Raw genomic sequence first — 21,298 nt, 5'->3', positions numbered from 1 at the left:
ATATCTTGGTCTTGCTGACATGAGTCAGTTATTAAAAGAAAACTCATAGCTCCTTAGTGAGTGAAAGGGCTCCTGAGACATCTATCAGCTGTTCTCAAACTTCTCTGTGCTGAAGAGTCACATGGTCTCATTTACACTTGCAGATTTCTAAGCCCCAACACAGCAATTCTCATTCAGTAGGTCTTAAATATATTATCTCTCTAGAAGGTTAATTTAAAAGTCTGAATGCTAAATTACAACATTTTCCTTCATTTTAGAATTGTAGGACTGCACATACAACAAGTAAATATTTATGCATTTTATGCTTCTCTGTTTCATGATAGCACACATCCCCGGCTGGCAGCAAACTCCTCAATAACTGCCGCCCAAGGTCAGCAGACTTAGTGCCCATTTTACAGATGGAGAAAAAGAGGACAAAAGAGGAAGAATCTCTGGCTTCAGGTGACACACCCATAGAATTTGCAGGAAGACTGGAAACTGTGTCTCAGATTTTCATACATACAGCAGAAACTGACAGAGCAATAACTGGCCATGGGCATTTACTGAGAATCAGAGTTCAAACCGAGGAAAAAGAGAACCAGATGTAAAGAAAAGAAAGACTCTTCCTTTCCTTTCTTCTTTCTTTTTTTGAATCAGGTTTCTTAGAAACATAAGATTATGTAAGGGGAGGAGGAGGACTGTGAATTTTAAGACTTTCTCGATCAGATTCTAACAAATTTAAGTACTTGAAAATGCATTTATTCAGGGACACACATTGTTTAAAATACTCCTTCTACAGGGAGAATTCCAACCTGGGTCTGGCAGCTTTCCATGGTTTTGGCTGGGTGAACAGTGTTATTTCAAGAACAGTCCTATGAGCTGCTGAGTTGGGGTTCAAGTTGCTGAATTCAGGAGGAAAGGAAATTCTGATTCCCCCTCAATCCAGGAGCCAAGAGACTGAAAGCCACAGGAGTCTAACTTAAAATGCTTTCTTGGGGTGGGACTAGGGGAATCACAGCCCAAAAGAGAGTAAGGGTCAGGCAGAACTTGACCAGATAACAACCACGTTTAGTGGTCACACAAACTAATTTTCCTAAAATTCCACCCAAGAAGAGCCGGGGGGTGGGGGCGGGACGCCAAGGCTCTGGGCTGGCATAGTACAGATTTTCAACCTGGAAGCCTCGAGGAAACATCTAACCTTTTCTTTCGGTCTGAGGAGTCTTGGTCCAAGCACAGAGTAACTGTCACCTACCTATAACAAACAGCATGTTTGAGTACAACCATCGGTGCCGTGGGCTGGCCAGCCAGAAGGCGGCTTCCCTGGGGACTGCAAGCTACTTAAGAAGCTGCTACACTTCCGGGAAGCACCAACTACTCCATACACCACTCACTTTGCAGCTCCTCCACTGCCTTCATCATTGTCTGAAGATGATGACGTAGAAGAACCAGGAAAGTATGCTGAGTCCACGTGATTGGGACTGCCGCTTGGAGCTGGGTTGATCGGGGAGGACCGTTCATACAGTGGGGTATGCTTTCCTTCATGAGGAATGTTACTGTAGTTCTGCTCCGTCAGATTCTTTCCGCTGGTTTCCAAGGTGAGAGCCGGCTCAGCGAGGCTGTATGGGTGTGGACCCTGGCCCGGAGCACCTGGGCTGGGCACCTGGGGGGCCTGAAACAGAGGGTATATAGATCACACATGCATACACACCGCTCGCATGGCCTGGAACACATTAGCATAACCCGGCCTTGGCTAAGTTTTAATTCAACACACACTGTGAAGCAGGTGCTTCACATATCCTGAGTTTAAGAAATTATTTTAGCATTCATTAAGATTTGATGCATATGCAGCTTTCAAGGCAGCTGTCCCGCACCAAGGCTGGGCAGACCAGCTGAGGAAGGAAAGGAAAGGCCTTACCACAGGCTTTGCTTGCAGAGAGGTCTGTGGAATGTTGAGCATCTGGGGGGGGACATACGGTGGCACTATCCCAGGCATTCCAAATGGATTTGGTCTGGCTGTTTCGTCAATACGGAAAGAAAACAATAAAACAACTGTGAGCAGGAGGACATTTCCCCAGGGCACAGCAGTGGCTAGCACACATCTCCATCTGTCTTGCACCTCCTCAGGTGCCAGCATACCACTGGCCCCACTTCCCAGAAACCTTTAGAAATTCATGTTTAACATTAAAAATACTTAATCTTATGATGACCAATTATATACACTGGGGCTAGAATTCTAACTTTCAAGAGTTTTCAATTCATGTCTGATGGTGTTTTTGCTTTTGTCCATTTCCTTGACTGCCTGGCTTGTCACTGTCTTTAACTTAACAGGTGTTCTTATTCTCTCTCTGCTCACTGCTGACAAAGCTGGAAGCCCTGTAGTACTCTAAGCACTAAAGGAACAAAAGAAGGACACAGCACTTCCCCTTCCATATGTGAAACAATGGAATTTTTCTATTTAAACTAAAATTAGGTTCGTAGCTACTAGCACACTTTTAAATACAAAAAGTGAAGTGTGGTAGTCACTGCCTATACTTTTGGTTTGTTTTCATTGTTAAGGAAACCATGATCAGCTTACACATGCATTATACATGCACTGCGGGGTCAGTAAAACTTGGGGTTTTGTGCTCCCTTAGAAAATGACTTTATAAAACCTGTTCTGATGTATGCTGGCATTTGTCCTTCATTATCCTCGTGCTAACTTGTAACAGTGAAGCACAGAATGGAAGCCACGTAGAGAAGTAGCCCCAAACACAACGTCAGGCAGGAGTGGGTCCCATGTCAGCTTAAAGACATGACATAAAGCAATCAACTCGGCCCAAGGTTCAGAAACCTCCATATCCACAACACTCAGTCTCCTTGCGGGTCTGAGGAGAGGTGGGGGTCAGCACAAGCAAGGCCCCAGCATGTGGTGATGGGGGATGAGTGTGGTCTTCATGTCAAAGACACTTCAAAATATCATGATTTACTAATGTGATAAAAATGAGGAGACTCTTCAGGGCTTTGTTCACTTGCTGAACAGTTAGGTGTGGCGTGCCTGAGAGGACAGGCTGCGAGGGCCAGCCCAGGGCTACTACAAGACCCGGGGGTGTCATCAGGACTCAGACTGCAGGAGACACAGAGGAAACACACCCAGTGAGAACACACAACAGACCCTACTGGTGCCCCCACAGCCACACCGTCTCTTCCTTAGGTTTCTTTTAAAAACAGAACAAAACCAAGCCTAGAGCTACCTCAACGCGAACGTCATTTATCAGGAAGAGTGCTTTTCTAACCTCAAAACCTGAGGGACATCAGGTGAGAAACACACAACCCATAAACCACTACCAACTTGTCAAGAAAAATAAACACACATTTAATTTAACTAAAAAAAATAATAAAGTGCCCCAAACCCTCCCTCTCATTCTCTGAAAGGAAACTCCCACTGATACCTAACCTGAGGCTCCCTGAGCCAATCCAGTCCTGGGCCGCAAGGACACTGGGAGCACTGAGGCTTGGACCGTTGCTCACTTCTTACTAGCCCACAAGACTCATGAGCCTCAGCAGCCATGATCTGTTGGAAGATCCCATCTCAAGCGCCTGGTGCTCAAGTTGGGAATGCCATAGCCCTCTGATCTCAGCTCGCACGAACAGAAAGCTTGGCCCAGCTTCCACTTTCCACTGAACAGAGATGGCTGCGGGACAAATAGCTGGGAATGGTGATGCTGGCACGTGTGCATGTGGGGCTGGTGTCCCATCTACACACTTGTCCACACGCTCACATACACACAAATGTTCACCACACAGACACACATGCACGTTCGCCTGCACTCACACACACAAGGAGACATTCCTGATCAAACAGTAAGTCCATGAGTTATGAACCTCTGAGTGTGAGATACGTGATGCCGTAACTGTTAAAGTCCCTTCTCGGGTGATTCTGAATTTTAGCCAGATTTTGGGTGAAAGAGTATTATGAAATCCACTCAAGCTCTAATGCTGTAACTTAAATCACTGTAAAAAGTCTAGTATACAATCCCTTGTAGCTGATCTGCCATACTTAACTTCAGAGTAATAAGAATGAGAGACTGGACTCTTCAATTATGCAGCAGCATTCAAGTGAAGATGAACATTTATGTTTCACTCTATTTTTGGCCATTATATGCTACAAAATTCTTGAAAGCACAAACTTTCCTTAAAAAAAAAAACCAAACAGGACTTCCCTGGTGGCGCAGTGGTTGAGAGTCCGCCTGCCAATTCAGGACACACGGGTTCGAGCCCTGATCTGGGAAGATCCCACATGCCACGGAGCAGCTGGCCCCGTGAGCCACAATTACTGAGCCTGCGCGTCTGGAGCTTGTGCTCCGCAACAAGAGAGGCTGCGATAGTGAGAGGCCCGCGCAACGCGATGAGGAGTGGCCCCCACTTGCCACAACTAGAGAAAGCCCTCGCACAGAAACGAAGACCCAACACAGCGATAAATTAAAAAAAAAAAAAAAAAAAAAAAAAGCCGGTGACACGTACGTGTGCCGAGACAGCACGAATTGGAGAAAAAAAAAAAAAAACACCAAACAAAAACAAAAAGAAAGAAACCCCCCAAAACAGAAACACACACAAAACTATAACTTAAAAGCAAAGACTTCCAAGGAAAGAACATTTTCTAAAATCATATTTCAATCACTGACCTCAAATAAACCTTTGAGAACCCACAGGACTAGTTACTATTCTATCATAACCTAGTCTATTAAGTGAATTAATTTGTCTACATTTCTCTGATGGCTGCAGAAATGCGTAATAAGCGAGGGCCTGCCTCTGCATACTGCATGCCTTCTTATAAATCAGTTCTTGTTCTCAATGCCCTCGTGCAGCTAAGCAGAGTCATTGTCTGTCTTCTGTGTGACAAGGACATCTTTCTCAGAATTGACACCAGTTCACAGAGTGGAGATTAACACCACCAGTTTCTCATTCTCTTCCTTTCACAAATACTTACTAAGAGAGGTAGGCCTTTGTTAGAAAAGTATGCAGAATGAAGACAGACGAAAGGGAAAAAAGTATTTAATTAGTATTTGAAAAATATTTTCATAATTAAAAAATATTTAAATATTAAAGGTTTTGAGAATAAGGGAAGGGAAGCATGCATTGCAGCCCTTACAGCTGTGCTTAGTTAGCTGTGAACTCTCATAGATAAGACACTCTGTGCAGTATCCACTCCCTTGAATTACTTACTGTGCCTGTATGAAGCTAATCAGCTTTTCTCTAAATTAAAATAAGATTAAAAGAAGGAATGGTGTTAACCAAAAACTCTACTGAGAACTAGTCACCCCTACCCCAGCCTAACAATTATTCATCTATTACTGGGCACGTTACTGTGAAGATGTTACATTAAACAAACAATAGTAACAAAGTAATATTTTTTTAATTCTATAATTTAGATGGGTGCTGATGCATGATTTTCAAGTGTTACACAAAAAACATAGCTTTGAACATTTAAAGAATAAATAAACCAATATATTCCCTACCACCAACACTAGTTTGCAATGCTTGCAAAAAAAACAAAGCAAAATTTTCAAACTATGTTAACCATGTTGACATATTTACTCAATACCAATATTCTACAGAACTTAAGGCACAAAGTTATATGAAGGAGAATTCTACGTAATTTGTTTTCATCCTCTCCCAAACGAATAGCTTCCGAAGGCAAGCTGGGGTGGGGGACAGTGGGAACCAACAGGACACTGGTGTGGCCTATGAAGCCTGGTAGGCCGGGCATAGCCAAGGAGGCATGGGGCTTTTGGGAAGGAGGAGACAGAAATCATCCCAGCTCTTAGAGGACTGAACCTCGTCAGTTTCTAGTGAGTACCAACTCCCAAGAGCTCAGAGCTGGGGCAGCTGATGCCTACCTGGAGCCACAGTGCTGGCAAGGCCCCACAGGAAGAGTCAGAGGCCACTGTCCAGGAGAGAAGCCCTCACAATGGAAGGCTAAGTGTAGGGCAAATTACAGTAAGATCATGAATAAAGCAAGTAGGCACCTGAAAGAATTATGAGCAATGAAAAAACTTAACCTAGGGAAGCACGTTTCAGATGAATATATCAATAAACAAGACCTTTCTGAGAACTAGAGCTGTTCAACAATGACAAGGGCTGCTTTGACTGCTTGACGGTTGGTGTAGGAATATACCATGGTCAGGAGGTATCCTGGTGCTTACACAGCATCCCTGGTTATCCAAATCTCTTCTGTCCTTGAGTTTAGATAGCACATGTGTGGACCTCAAAGGATACAGTATTATTCAAATCCACGTGATACCTGAGTCTTAAAGAGCAAGAGTCTGAATAGTGAGAAACTTATCCCAAATTTTATCCAAATCTATTAAATTCCTGAGTTCACTTAATCAGGTTTGAATCGTAGGCGTTAAATAGCAAAAGAAAAGAACTCTTAAATCTCATTCAGCCACCTACATGGTTTTATAAGTCTATGATAAATCAAGACAAAGCAGTTTCTGTCCATCTGTGAATTCTAAAAAGCACAACCTAAAAGAAAAGTTTAAAGGCCTTTATTTGGAAGTCACTGATAAACTGAACTAGCAGTCTCCTTCTGTCACTGAATACTGAGAAGCCACCAACAGACCTGATGACAAGCTGTGCCCATCTCAGGAAGACACACCTTGCAGTCTTTTAAACCAGATGGCAACTGAAAGGAGATGTATTTTCAGTTCTTCTAAAATGACCAATTTTCAGGTTTTTAAAAAAACTGACCTTTCAAAAACCCTTAAGAGCAGACAACCTATAGCACTGCATACCACATCAACTGAAATAAACTGACTAAAAACTGAATGAAAGGTCACAGGGACAGACTGAGAGAATCCACTGATCTACATAGGAATCAAGGAGAAAGAATAAGTGGACTTCCTATTTAACGTGATAGCATCTTAGCTTCTCTCTGGCAGCATCTATTCTGTCAGACCCCTGGGGGCTTGACATCAATGCCATATGCATTAGCTTTAAAAAGATAAAAATTGAAAAAGATGAACATGCACACATCTCAAAAACAGCAAGTACAGAATGACAGGTACAATACAGCATTTAATTAAAAATCAAAACACTATGATTTATTGTTCCATATATGAGGTAAGGAACTATAAAAACCATTCGAGGGGGACAGACATGATTTTTAGAAAAGCCTAATGTAGGGCTTCCCTGGTGGTGCAGTGGTTGAGAGTCCGCCTGCCGATGCAGGGGACACGGGTTCGTGCCCCGGTCAGGGAAGATCCCACATGCCGCGGAGCGGCTGGGCCCATGAGCCATGGCCGCTGAGCCTACGCATCCGGAGCCTGTGCTCCGCAACGGGAGAGGCCACAACAGCAAGAGACCTGAGTACCGCAAAAAAAAAAAAAAAAAAAAAAAAAAAAAAAGAAAAGCCTAATGTATTTCTTTAAAGACATTTGTTAAACCTGTTTAGTGGGTACCCTAATGCTCACGATACTATCCTTTGTATTTTTCAGTTACATTTAAAGCTTTCCATAATAAGAAAGTTTAAGCAAAAACTTTGGAAAGAGTGGGTTTAGTAATCAAAACTATAAGAATGAATATTATGTAACTTGCCAAATTTCAAAAACTTATTAGTAGAGTAGACCAACAGTATAATATCATATACTTGGTGACAAAACATTTTTAAAGTGATAATTGTAACAGAAAAACTGAAAATATTCTAGTGATGACCACAGAACATGGTTAAGTAGATTACAGCACATCCCCACTGTCGAACATTAGACAAGCTTTAAAAATACTAAGGCAAAAAAAAAAAAAAAAAAAAAAATACTAAGGCAAACCTTTGTGAAGTTACAGGGAAGCTCCAAAGGCACACCGTTGGGTAGGAACAGGGCAGGTTGCCTTATAGTATGTGCGGTCAGTCCCACTATGGGTCCTGCGGCCTGGCTACAGCCAGCACTCGCGGCAGGAGGCCTGTGCCACCCCTGCATAGTGAGCCTGGGCGCACGGACGATGGCAGGTGGACGAGGTCCTGAGGGCCGTGTCACCTGGCGTAGGGTAGCAGTGACGCTGAGGAGTTCAACAGTTCGAGCCACGGGAGCAGCGCGGGCAGTGTTCTGATCTCTCTCACTTCTGCTCCCCAGACACATGTGTACATGCCACCGCCCTCTACTCTGGGCAGGTCGCACTATGGACTCTGCATGACCTCCGTGTCCCACAGTGGGCCCGAATGAGTGACCTTTGGTCCTGGAAACCTAACAGCCTCTTTCTCATCAGCTGAGGAAGCCCAGCAGGTGCCACATCCTTCTTCACAGACTGTGTCTTCATGTTCAGGGGGGTCATTTCCTGACCATCCCCTCTCATGCTGGGAGTGTGTGTGTTGTTGGGGAGGTAGAGACGTATTTTCAGAAAGACTGTCAACACAACCTAGAAGCCCAGCAACAATCAATAGAACAGTTTGGTGAGCACTGTGCAGACTGTGTAGCCTCAGGAACCCGCCTTCTCAAGACACCAGAAAGTGGTGCCTTCCAGTAAAGCCATGGCTCAGAATGAGGGCCCACTGACTGGTCCTTGCTTCCCCCTTACACTTGAAGACGCACCTTTCTGAGCCCTGGTCCCAAGAGCTGTGGTCCAGGAGCACCAACTATGGAGTCTAATTGTTCCTGTTAAGACAGCAGGCATTTATGTTCTCTTACAGATGGGTCACCAGCGGTTGGCACTGAAGTCTGCCATCTGGCATTTTGTGAATCAGGATCCTCTGACCCAGTCAGGTAGAATGTGGCCAGCCTTGGGGGCCTGTCAGGACACAGGCTGATGCAGGCCCCTGACCTGGGCAAGCCCGTCCAGATAAAACACCCATGGGGCCTCTCTGCCAGCACCAAGGAAGTTTCTATAGCCAGAGGTCCTTTCTTTGTGGTCACTACGTAGAATGTGTTCTTTGCTTTAGTGGTGACAGCTCCTATTTCAATATGGTTCTCTTTGCACAATTCTATTATTTGTTCATGCTGGCCTGCTGCCTGGAGGGCTCCCTTGGTCCCCATCAGACCCCTACTCCTCTATGCTCCGAGGGACCAGGGGTCACTATTACCTCCAACCTTCCATCTCCCTTCATAGCCCCCTCTCAGCTTTCATTATCCACCTAAAAGTTTAAGCATGTTCAAACTTCCCTCCCATTTCAAGCCCCACCCTTTATGGAAGCAATTGGAGGTGGATTTGGAGGACTGGTGCTGGCCACCTACCCCACCCTCTTCCACATTTTACAGCACCGAAGAAGCTGCAAAGCTAAAGAACTATTTTTCCTAGGCTCCCTTGCACCTCGCACCTCGTTGAGGATCACGCAGGCACCCGCACCTGCACGGGGTCTGGGAGCTGTGAGTGCCACAGAAGCCTCCTCCTCATCTCTGCTGACAACTGTTCTTGCCACGACTCCTATTCTGGCTGCTGCACTGCTCTCCCTGTGCCCCCAGCTCCACCTCCTTTCCCTGATCTGAGGTACACCATCTCAAGACCTCCATACAGAGGGCCCTCCACAGAAAACCTCCCCAAGGCATCCGACCTACTTCCGCTGCTCCAATTAGTACTCAGGGTACACACACAATAAAGAAAAGCAAGGGGACCATTAATACAAAATTCAGGGTGCCGGAGTACAGGGGAACATGACCAGGAAGAGACAGGGATAGGGCTCTGATACTAGTAATATTCCACTGATGTTTGTTTTATTTACTGTACAAATATACTGTGTGTATGATAGTTTCAAAATAATTTACTGTACAAATATACTGTGTGTATGACAGTTTCAAAATAATTTAAGTTTTTACAATGAAAAATATCTTTCAATGAGCTTTCATGGTCCAAAGTGTAAGCCTAAAAATCTAAGGCCACGCATGGCCCGACAAGCATCACCTGACCATTCCTTCCCTTGCTTTCCTGTGCTCCAACCACATTCTTCTGTTTCTTCTACATCCTGTCCTCTCACCTCAGGACCTTTACACATTCTGTCTCCTCTGCACATACACTTCCTCTCTATCGTCATCTTGCTAAATTCCTACTCTACACTCAAACCTCACCTGAACATTAATTTAATTGAGCAGAACTAAACACTGGTTTAATCAAGTATTGTTTTAACCGGGTTGGTCTTCCGTGACCTTCCTGTTCACATTCCTGTACAATTCCTCGTCTCCATCATCTACAAGGGCAAGGATGACATCTATCTTGTCTACCACCCTCTCCAACACTCAGCATAGTGCCTGGCAAGAAGTAAATACATCAAAGGCTCATTTACATTTTTCAAAAAATTAATAGACTATTATTTGAGCAGTTCTGCTTTACAGAAAACATAAGCAGAAAGTATATACCTTGCATTAGTGTGCTACATTTGTTACAACTGATGATCCAATATTGATGCATTACTATTAACTAAAGTCTACAGTTTACAGTAGGATTCCCTCTTGGTGTTGTGTATTCTATAGGCTTGGACAAACTTACAAAGACATAAATTCAGCATTATAGTATCATAAGGAATATTTTCACTGCTCTAAAAATCCCATGCTTTGCCTATTTATTCCTCTCTCACCCTCAAACCCTGGAACCCCGATCATCTTACTGTCTCCATAGTTTTGCCTTTTCCAGCATGTCATATAGTTGGAATCATACAGTATGCAGCATTTTCAGATTGGCTTCTTTCACTTAGTAATGTACATTAAAGGTTTCTCCATGGGTTTTCATGGCTTAATAGCCAATTTCTTTTCAGCACTGAATAATATTCCATTGTCTGGATGTAGCAGTTTATTTATTCATTCACCTGGTGAAGGACAGTTTTGGCAATAATGACTAAAGCTACTATAAACATCCACGTGCAGGTTTCTGTGTGAACATAAGTATTCAACTCCTTTGGGTAAATACCAAGGAGCAGGATTACAGGATCTTGTGGTAAGAGTGTGTTTGGCTTTGTAAGAAACTGCCGAACTGTCTTCAGAGTGGCTGTAACATTTTGTATTCCCACCAGCAAGAAATGAGAATGTCTGTGTTCCACATCCTCACCAGCATTTGGTGGTGACAGTGTTCCGGATCTTAAGCTATTCTAGTAGGTGTGCAGTGAGAGCTCATCTATTTTTCACTGAGAAAGGCCAAGAGGACACAGTGCGTGCTTCCTCAGACTAACAAGGCCTCTGTTTTATTTGCGCAGCTTTTCACAAATACACTGGGATTAGTTCACGCCTACAGAGTCCACGTTCACAGACCTGAGGCGGGCCTCTAACGTCTCTGTTATTTGTTGTTTTAAAATTCTGCCAATGATTTTGGAGCACAGCTAAGGTTTAAGAACTACTTGTTCAACCAGGAAGCCAAATATTGCTGGCAACTCAATTCTGACGTATCTTACATTTAGACTGCAGATTCTCTGGAGATGGTGGACATTAAGTGCTATGATGGAAAGGAAAAAATTATAATCATATCTAGATCCCCCATTCCCAACAGTGTTTCTGATACAGTAAATGCTTGAAAAATAATAATAATCTCACCTGTAACATTTAAAAAATCTATCTAGTAGATAATTCAGAAATATACATATATACAGATAGGTATTATATATTAAATATCCATAATCTATGTTATATAATGTAGATAATTTCTGGGAGTTCATAGTACAAAAACAGCATGAGCTGGAAAAAATTCTTTTTCCACCCTGAAAAAGACCACACACCACGCAGACCAGGCCTCCCAGCAACGGGACAGGGAGCATGTGCACTTCCTTTGTAAATTCCACACCACCCAATAACAGTATGGAGATCTGAGGTTTTTTCTCAATGCTGCAGAGAACCACAAACTCAGAAGGAAAAGCACGGAAGACATAGCAGTCACCCCCCAACGCCAGTCCACATGGGGTCTGGCCAGGAAGGTTTTTCTTTTGAAAATACAGAACCCTGAGGCCAATTAGCTTCTGAAAACTGTTCTGTGGTAGAATTCCAGCCAGATTTAGAAACCTCTGGGTAGAGTCAACTCTCCCCATTTTTCTGTAAGATTTCTTCAAAACTCTACACATATTCCAGTTTCTAAAATGATTAATACACACAGGGTCTAATGAACAAGAAAGTTATTTTCCAATATTGGTTCTTCAAAATTCTGAATGTGTTTTCCTGTAGAATAATATAATGAACTATGGTTGGAAAAGACCACTTATGACCTACCTATTACTTATAAGAATATTTTTGTGGAAAATATGTCTTAGGTTCTCACTTGGGATGCCAAGAAAGTATTTCCCCAACTCAGTGTTGCCCCTTCTACGCTCTTGATTTCTGTTTCAGTCATCACTCTCCATTTAGTGGGTCCCTAACAGCACATATAGATGAAATCAATGAGCACTATCTCCAGATACTTTTATTCCTTTATACTTATCAGAAAAAAAAAATAAAAGTGATTTTTACATTAATCTGTTTCTGCTGGCTCCAAATTATGTGTATCTAACCTGAAATAAACCTTCCTTCCCAATCTTGCCTCAACCTCTCTCAATTTCATCCCAATATTCCAGGCCATACAGTGAACTCTACACTGCCCCAAACTTCCTGCCCTGTTGTAATTCTGTGACTGTGCTTTGTTAAGTCCCTTGCTGTACAATTCAGATTACTGCAACAGTCAGAAGCAATGGGAAATGCTTTATAGAAGGATTTGTAGGTAGTTATCACCTACATTAACCTGCTTGAAAACATCACTCTAAATACCCCAAATTCTTTACCAATTACACCACTGTTCTCCATAAACCACTGAGTGAAAGTGAATTCTAAGAGTATTGACTTCATTTATAAAATACTTACCTCATAATGTCCTTTGATGATTTAATAAGAACATGAAAGCACTTTATAGAACAGTAAATATTTTTAAGAAGTTCAAACTGAAACCTAATTTAAAACTCACCTTCCTCTTCAGAACATCTTCCAAACTGTTATCAGCTCAGATAAATGCCAAATGTTAAGTCAAGTGTCTTTCTCTATCTTTTCTCTCCCCACATTTTCCTTCTCTTTAAATGTTCTAGTCCCAAGTATACTATAATGAATGTTTAAAGTACAATTGTCATATGAGGACTAGAATGTCACTACAGACAATCTCGGGAACATGACTTCTTTCATTACATGCAATTAGCACAACTGAAACAACGGTTGGCAATTAATGATTTCTCATAGCTTTACTGCTCTGGAGCCTACGAAAGGCAATCTCACTCAGGAAGGAGGTTGGTATTTAGGGTTAGTGCTTTACAACCTCCCATGAGATATTCACTATCAAGCAGCCTTCAGGCAAACAGTTTATAATTGTTTTTTATTCCCCAATTTCAAATGAGTAAAATTTGATATTTTGCCAAAAAAGGCAACAAGAGGAGACACAAATCCACTGCATTTATGAAGGCACTTATAGATCCAGAGCGTCTTCTATGTCCTTGGTGCTCTCTGCAAGAGGACACCTCACAGACGGAGAGTTCAGCGTCACCACCATCTGCCAGCCTTGGTCCTCATGGCTGCCTGCTCTTCTCCCCCAGTCTCCTAAGTTTTCTCTTGCTCTTCAACACTTTCAGGAATTACCACTGAGTCTGCCCAGGAAGTTCTGCTATACTTATTTGTATAACTATAGAAATCTCAATTCAAAAGCATAAACCAACAAGATTACTGGGTGAATATTTAAATCTCTTTGGTTATTGCATGGTCAGCATCCATCACAGAGGCTTTGAGTTACTTACCTAAGTAATGTGGTGGGTGAAATGCCATAGGCTTACTAGTCGCTGAATAATATCCAATTGCTCTCTTAAATCGAATAACTTTGTCATCTGTTCTAGACTGAAATAAACGCAGGAAAACCTTTGTAAATCAGTATGCCACTGGTCATGTGTATTAATATATTTTTATAATTCAGCACATGTATAATAATCTGCAGCCTTTCAAGCTACATGAGAGTTTAGAATGACACTAAAATCTTCAAGGAAAATCAACGGATTATCATTAAAGAAACAAATCAAACATTCATTCTCTTAGAGCAATGTAGTCATCAGAGTCTGACACGGCAGTCAGGAGACCTGAGTTCTGGGATGCAGTCCTCCAACTTTTCCTTGGCCAGGTCTCTGGTGCTACCCAGAAAGGTTTTACTTTTCATCTCCAGCAAGTGGGGGAGCAGTTTTAGTTCTTCAGAGAGCAAACAGGAAGTCACACAAACTTCACCTCTTCTACTAACCCTGACCCCCCTCACATCCTTACTTTCCAAAAAAGGAAGAAGAAATCCCTGATCATCACCTGAAGGGATGGACAAATCAGAGATCCACAATTCCATTTGACCCATTTGATTCATCTGTCTTCTTAGTAGAAATCCCATTAAATTATGATGGCAAATCTAGGAGCAGCAGAGACCTTACCATTCATCTACCTCAATCCCTCCTCTGTGCAGGCCGGAGGGGAGGCTGGAGGAGCTAGGTGAGGTGCCAGCCCTCCTGGCTGGCAGAGGCCTGACAGCTGGGCAAGCACTCCTGGACATGGCTAGCGTGTGCCTCTCAAACCCCTTCCAAACCCAGCACACACCACAGCACAAAGCGCTACCCAGGAGCTTGTATTTCTACCTGAGAATGCTGGAAAACATCTTTAGCTATGGCATCCAAGTCTGAGGTATCCTGGATGTTGCGAACGTAGTCAGCCACAGCCTTGATCACCACATCACACGGTGGCAAGACCAGCTGGTGGGCCCGGACCTAAGAAGACAAGCACACACGTCAATACACTAATTCTAAACACAGGCCCAGAAACTCCAGGTGATGTTTCCCTTCTAAGGGCCTGATTATTATCAATTTGTGATTTCTTGGCCCCAAGACTTTGGTGGTCTGAGAATCAAGCCCTGGATCTCCCTTTCAGTTGTTGAAATATAACTCAGCTGCTTCAACCTGGCAAGGTAAAAGAGCATCTGACAGCCTTCCATTCCTTCTGGGATGTCTGCAACCTGCTCATGTGAGCACAGCACAGAGAAGCCCTGGGCCACAGATGCTTCCTTTCTTTCAACACCAGGCACCAGGAGGCTGTGCTGGATGAATGCAGCCCCAAGCACCTGAGACCACTGCAAAAAGCCAAGGTAAGCTCTGAAGGGGAGGACAATGGTATCCCTGACTGCTGAGGGACATGTCTGGTGAAAGACACATGGAATAAAGTGTAGGAATATTTTCTATCCAAGAATAGTTGATACCAGGAAAAGGTAAGTAAGCAAATTTTTTTAAAAAAGGTTTGTTTTGGACTTTTTCATGAAAACTAAAAGAAAAAAGATACCTTAATTTAACAAAGTTAAGGTATGCCCATGTTCTTAGAAACAAAGATGAATCAGGTACTAACTCTTTATAAAAATTTTTTTAAAATTGAATGACAGTATGAAATGACATTTTATTTCCTATTTAGTCACAAAGATCATAAAGACAAAAAAGATGGCAAAAACATCTAAAGGCTTTGTGTTTCCAGAGCTGTGTACTCCTGCCCACCACACCTATGAATGTGGTACGTTACATGGCAGGAGCGGGTAGGTTGGCTGTCCGCTAACCTCAGGCCAAGCCTGTTACCCTGGATTATTCAGATGGGCCCAATGTCATCACAGGACCCTCTAATGTAGAAAGGAACGCAGAGGAGCAGGCTTCACACATGAGGTAGAGCAGGACTCCATCGGCCATTGCCAGCTTTGATGATGGAGGAAGGGCCATGAGCCATGGAATGCAGCACCTACAGAAGCTGGAAAAGGCAGGAAACTCTCCCTGGAGCCTCCAGAAGAAACATTCTCCCTGGCCCTGCTGATACCTTGATTTTAGCCCAGTGAGACCCACTTTGGTTGTGACCTCTAGAACTGTAAGATATTATTTGCTGTTTTAAGACACCAAACATAAATAAATAAAAAAGGAAAGAAAAAACACAAAAAATTAACAAATAGAATGGAAGAACTTCTGGAAAAATAGGTATTTATACTATTAGGGTATCATCATGCAAAGTTTCAGATGCACATGAGTATATTCAATTTCTCTTTAGAAATGCAATGTTGTTTTCTTGTTTTGTTTTTTTTTTTTTTTGGCTGTGCCGCACAGCACGCAGGATCTTAGTTCCCCGACCAGGGATCAAACCCGCACCCCCTGCAGTGGAAGCGCAGACTCTTAACCACTGGACCACCAGGCAAGTCCCAAGCAATGGTTTTCTTTTGAAATAATGTTTTCTATGTTTGAAAATGTTAGCTGCTCTGTCTCCTAGGGAAATTCTTTATCTCCTTGCTCTGGTCAGTGTCTGGTGAAGGTAAATCCCGTCACAATGAACTCCAGGGAACTAGCGAAATGTCTGAGGCTGCAGACCACAAGCACATTCCTAGAAACCCAACTCCCCCTCTGCAGAATGAAAAACTACTGACACACACGCGCTCCATGAAGAAGAGGTCCCTGGAACAGTGCGTTCCAGCCAGTCTGGGAGAAATGGAAGTTCTGTCCGCTCTCCGCCTTTTGGGGTGTTTAATAGTCCCACAGTCAGGACAGGGAAGGGGGCCAGCTGGTGGCAGCCCCAGGAATGAGAAGTCAGGACAGAAACCCTGAGCTGTCCTACCATCGGCATTTCCCCCTTGGTGAGCACATTCCACAGGGAAGGGGACAGCCTTGCCTGAAGAGAGTCTGCAATGGCCAGTGGGCTCCAGGCCCTTGGACAACCCCCTCTCTGGGCCTCGACTTTCTGTCTCTAACTACAGTTTGAGACTAGTTGCCCAAAGAATGCCCCCTGGCAGTCTGAAAGCCTAGGGTTACCTCATTATGTTGCACACAGTACTGGAAAGGCTGGCCACTGTAGAAGGAATTTATATAGAGAACAAATGACAATTAACATGGTTAGAACAGAATTTACTGGGTACATTAATGTCCAAAATATGAAAAGGGCTTTCCTCCGGCGGTTGGGAGCTAATGTGGTAGTGCAGGCAGCCTCTCCCAGCGTGTGCACCCTGACACCGGGACACCACAGACGACTGGGCAGCCGCACACTGTCCCATCCCACCTCAAGTGAAAATGACAGAGTCCGTCACTTTGGTTCCTGTGGATATCCTCGTCTTCACTACCCCCACTCCCTACAACACTAAGGCTATGAAGTCCTAGAAGTGAGCAGATCCTATAATTAGAGGGCCCCTAAATCCTTCCGAGAGGCTCATGACCACCACCCTGAAACTGCGTCCTTTATAATTTCCCATGGCCCGGACTCCTCCCTCACGCCCCACCACCCCTCGTTCCCCCAGCTTCATTCCTAATCCAGCCTTCCAAATCCAACTCAGGGTGAGCACCCACATCTTCCTCTGAGACTGTTGGTGCTACTGCTCCCAAGCTGTATCTTGGCTGCTCTTTAAATGCAAGTGATTATAAAAACAAGTTTCACATAATATCATTGCTGAAGCAGAAGAACCTGATCCACTTCACTGCCATTTGGAAAAGAGCAAAGTGAAAGGATTACAAATCTTGGCAATTTTCAGGAGGAAAACTAGAAATCTGATTTGATCAACATTCACTTGTGGGTAAGGTATTATTCTAGAAAATAAGAATATGGAGCTGCTCCCCAGTGTCTTGACTTCAAGAGGCTCACATTCTTATTGGAGAAAAAATGCTGACCAGACTCCAGCAGGGCCCTCAGAGGACACCCTGGAGGAACCATGGCCCAGCTGAGGAGGGAGAAAGGCTTCTGCATCCTCTGTGGTTCTCCAAGTACAGGCCCTGAGATCCCACCCACTGCCGTCTTGGAGCCCCCAGACCAACGAAAAGAGCTGTGGGAGGGGGCTCTGGCAGTTTGTTGTAGTAAGTCCTCCAACCGCTAAATCACTGAACACATCCTGAGAACTACTATTTTCTAAAAGAGTCAAGAGTAAGGAAAACATTTAAACACCACAACTGCTATGGCTATGCCTTGAGATTCTTGAAGTTATGACGTGTATCAATATCTTGTATACATTTGCCTAAATATAGCTGTGAAAAGGATGCTAAAATGCAATTAATCACAAACAATGCTAAATGCGAGCTCTGCAGGTGGAAACTGTTATGCAGATATACCGAAGGATTTAATGGATTTGAATTTAAAGTATTTAAAGTATTAAGTGTCAACAAAGAAAAATTCCATCACGTTTTATGAGCAAGGGTCACCAGTAGGCTCACAGGGAAAGCAGGGCAGGCCTGGGCTCCCTCCTGCAGAAGTGTCTGCATCCAGCTGGGGCTGTACTGTCCTGTGATTGAGTTCTTCTAGACTATATGCCACACGCTGCTCTCAGCATGCATCACTTCATTTAATCCGCAAAACAATGTTGTGAGGTGTACTCTTAAATGTACTCCCCATTTGGCAGAGGAGTTCATTCAGGCACCCATATAAGCCAACGAGGTGAGTAGCTGGGCCACCGCCTGACCTGCAGACTGCACACCTGGCCACCACACTCTGGTCTAGTCGTCTCTAAATTATGCCTCTTTTAGCATTAAATGTCCTTTTTTATGAAATGATGGTAGACGGCGAGTTCCTTTTTCCTCTAACATTCTTATTTAGAATAATTAAAAGTTGGCAACACAACAGTAGCCCTCCCAACTTTTGTTTTCCCCAACAGATCCGTGAAACCCAAACCCCTGTTGTCGATGAAAGGAGCTACAGAAAGATTTTCAACAGGAGACATACGAAATCAGGCCTGAGTTCCAGACACATGGAGGATGGGCATGAAGGCAGAGGAACAAAGGAGGGAACATTAGCAGCTCCTGTGTAAACCTAAGTAACGATAACACAGGCGGTCGAGAAGGATAGGATGAGCAAGTTGGGAAAGGTGAGATGCAGAGAGGAGAAGAATCAAAGATAATTCCCAATTTCTAACCTGATGACTGCAGGGACAGTGGTATCACTAGCGAGAAACAAAATACAGGACGATAAACCTACTTAGAGAAGGTGATGACATTTCTAAGTTAGAAACATCAAATCTGGTGCACAGGTGCAGTGCCCAAGTGGAGATGACTTGGTGGACAGTGGGATACACCCTGTGGTTCAGGGAAGGGGTCTCTTGGGAGAAGTACACTGGAGAGTCATCAACATAGTAGTTGAAACCTTAAGGGCAGATGAGATGTGCCAGAAAGAAAAGTGTGAGGATCACAGCAAGGTACAGAGACGGATCCTAGGGAATGCACATGCAACCAGAGGAAGCCAGCTCACACGAGAGACAAGGAAAGGATGTGGAAATAAGGAATACAGAACAAAGCTGGGGTCTGGGAATCAAGGCAGGAATTTCCCAGCGGGGTGAGGAGAGCAGGATGACTGACAGTGTCAAATGCTCCAGAGAGGCCGAAAATCATTTGACAAAGCATTTGTCAAATCCACAGCCTTGAACAAAGACCCAACTGTGTCCACCAGAAATCGGTGGGGAGGGGCGCAGGGGGCGGCGAGGGTGGATTAAGCTGTTGGGGACATTATGGAAGGCTGCCTTCGGGAGATTCGAGGATGAAAAGGACAGTTAGGAGAATATGGGAGACTAGACCACATTTACAAACTGAGGGCCAACGACCAAAAGAGGGGGGACGTCTACACAGGAGCAAGGAGTTGATTGGACGAAGTAACGCAGGGCTCCCTGGATGTGCTCAGTGACAACAGCTCAAGAATGTCAGGATAGTCTCGTCTCAGGAAGTAAAATGGGCCTGGATGAAGAAGAATGAAAACAGGGGAACGCGAAGCTGAGGACTCTCACCATCCTCGGATAAAGGACCTCTCTGTAAGAGAAAGTGTGAAACTGAAGAGAGGTCTGAAGAGATGATGAATGTTTAAGATAAATATTAAGGAGAATAAAAGGATTAACGGCTGACGCTGATAGTTTGGTTGAAGTTGGAGACGATAATTTTAAAAATCAGTTTTACTGAGATATTTTAAAGTAAAATTCATCAATTTTAAGCACGTAATTCACTGAGCTCTGATAAAATGCATACATTAGTGTAGCCACCGCCAAAATTATGAAGTATAATGTTTCTATCACCGCAAATAGTTCCCTGTGCCCCTTCCCATCAGAGCCCTAGGCAACCACTAACCTGCTTTCTGTCACCATACTTTTGCCTTTTCCAGGGTTTTACATAAAAGCAATCATATATATTTCTTTGGTGTTTGACTTTTCACTTAAGATAATGCTTTTAGGATTCATACGTATTATAAGAAAGTAGTTGGTTCCTTTCACTGCTATCAGCATGTCATTGTATGACTGTCCCACAATGTATTCATCCATTCACCAGCTGACTACTGCTTGGTGTGTTCGAGACTACAATGGATAAAGCTGCCAGGACACTCAGGTTCAATTATTTTTGTGAACATAGGATTTCATTTCTCGCGAGTAAATGTCTAGCAGCGGGATTGCTGGGTTATGTGGTAGGTATATGTTTAACTTTGTAAGAAACTACCAGACTGTTTTCAAAGTGACCATTCTGGATTCTGCTTCCCAAGAGCCACATCTCAGAGCTATGGGTGCTGACACGCACTGACACTTGGCATCATCTGTCTCCTTCATCTGGCCCATTCCAGTGGTCAGGTAGTGCAGCTCATGATGGCTTTAATTTGCATTCCCTAATTCCATGGAGCATCTCTTTGTGTGCTTACTGAATATTCTGTAAAACGTCTGTTCAAAATTTCACCCATCTTTTTTGGTTGTTGCGTTGTGTATCTTCTTAATTGTGTTGTTCTTTACATATTCTGGATACAAGTCCTTTACCAGAGATAATATTCTGCAAATAGCTCCTCTCCCTCTGTTGTTGCTTGCTTTTCATTTTCTTAACTAAGAAATCTTTGACTAACTCAAGGTCATAAAGATCCTCTCATATTTTCTTCTAGAATAATTTTTATATTCTTTTAATTTTTGCATATGGATATCCAGCTATTGTAAAAACTAACCCTTCCCCATTTAGTTACTTAGGGACTTCTGGTGAAAATAATTAAATATATATATAGGTCTATTTCTGGACTCTGTTCTGCTCCACTGACCTGTTCGACTACCCTTATGTCAGTACCACACTGAGTTGATTATTATAGCTTTAAAGTGAGTCTAATACTAAGTCCTTTCACTTTGTTCTTCCTTTTCAACATCTCTGATGCTATTCTAGGTCCTTTGCAATTACACATGAATTTTAAAATCAGTTTTTCAATTTCTACTTAAAAAAAAGCTTGCTTGGGGCTTCCCCGGTGGCACAGTGGTTGAGAGTCTGCCTGCTGATGCAGGGGACACGGGTTCGTGCCCCAGTCCGGGAAGATCCCACATGCCGCGGAGCAGCTGGGCCCATGAGCCATGGCCGCTGGGCCTGCGCGTCCGGAGCCTGTGCTCCGCAACGGGAGAGGCCCGTGTACAGCAAAAA

The 21,298-nt window shown here is 43.5% G+C and overlaps 1 protein-coding gene across 1 annotated transcript in view; it reads right to left on the bottom strand.

Moving 5' to 3' along the window:
- FAM120A (family with sequence similarity 120 member A) overlaps positions 1-21,298 on the bottom strand; it is a gene marked incomplete at its 5' end in the record, with an annotated part of 104,777 nt that overhangs the window by 50,537 nt on the left and 32,942 nt on the right. Inside the window, 4 exons of the mRNA XM_079706769.1 lie at positions 1,371-1,648; positions 1,895-1,992; positions 13,664-13,760; positions 14,531-14,659. Of these exons, the coding sequence (XP_079562895.1) occupies positions 1,371-1,648; positions 1,895-1,992; positions 13,664-13,760; positions 14,531-14,659 (602 nt within the window). The remainder of the gene's footprint in view (positions 1-1,370; positions 1,649-1,894; positions 1,993-13,663; positions 13,761-14,530; positions 14,660-21,298) is intronic.

This window comes from Hyperoodon ampullatus (genome assembly GCF_949752795.1).
Source record: "Hyperoodon ampullatus genome assembly, chromosome: 6".
Lineage (NCBI taxonomy): Eukaryota > Metazoa > Chordata > Mammalia > Artiodactyla > Ziphiidae > Hyperoodon > Hyperoodon ampullatus.
This window is presented reverse-complemented; position numbering and strand designations above follow the sequence as displayed.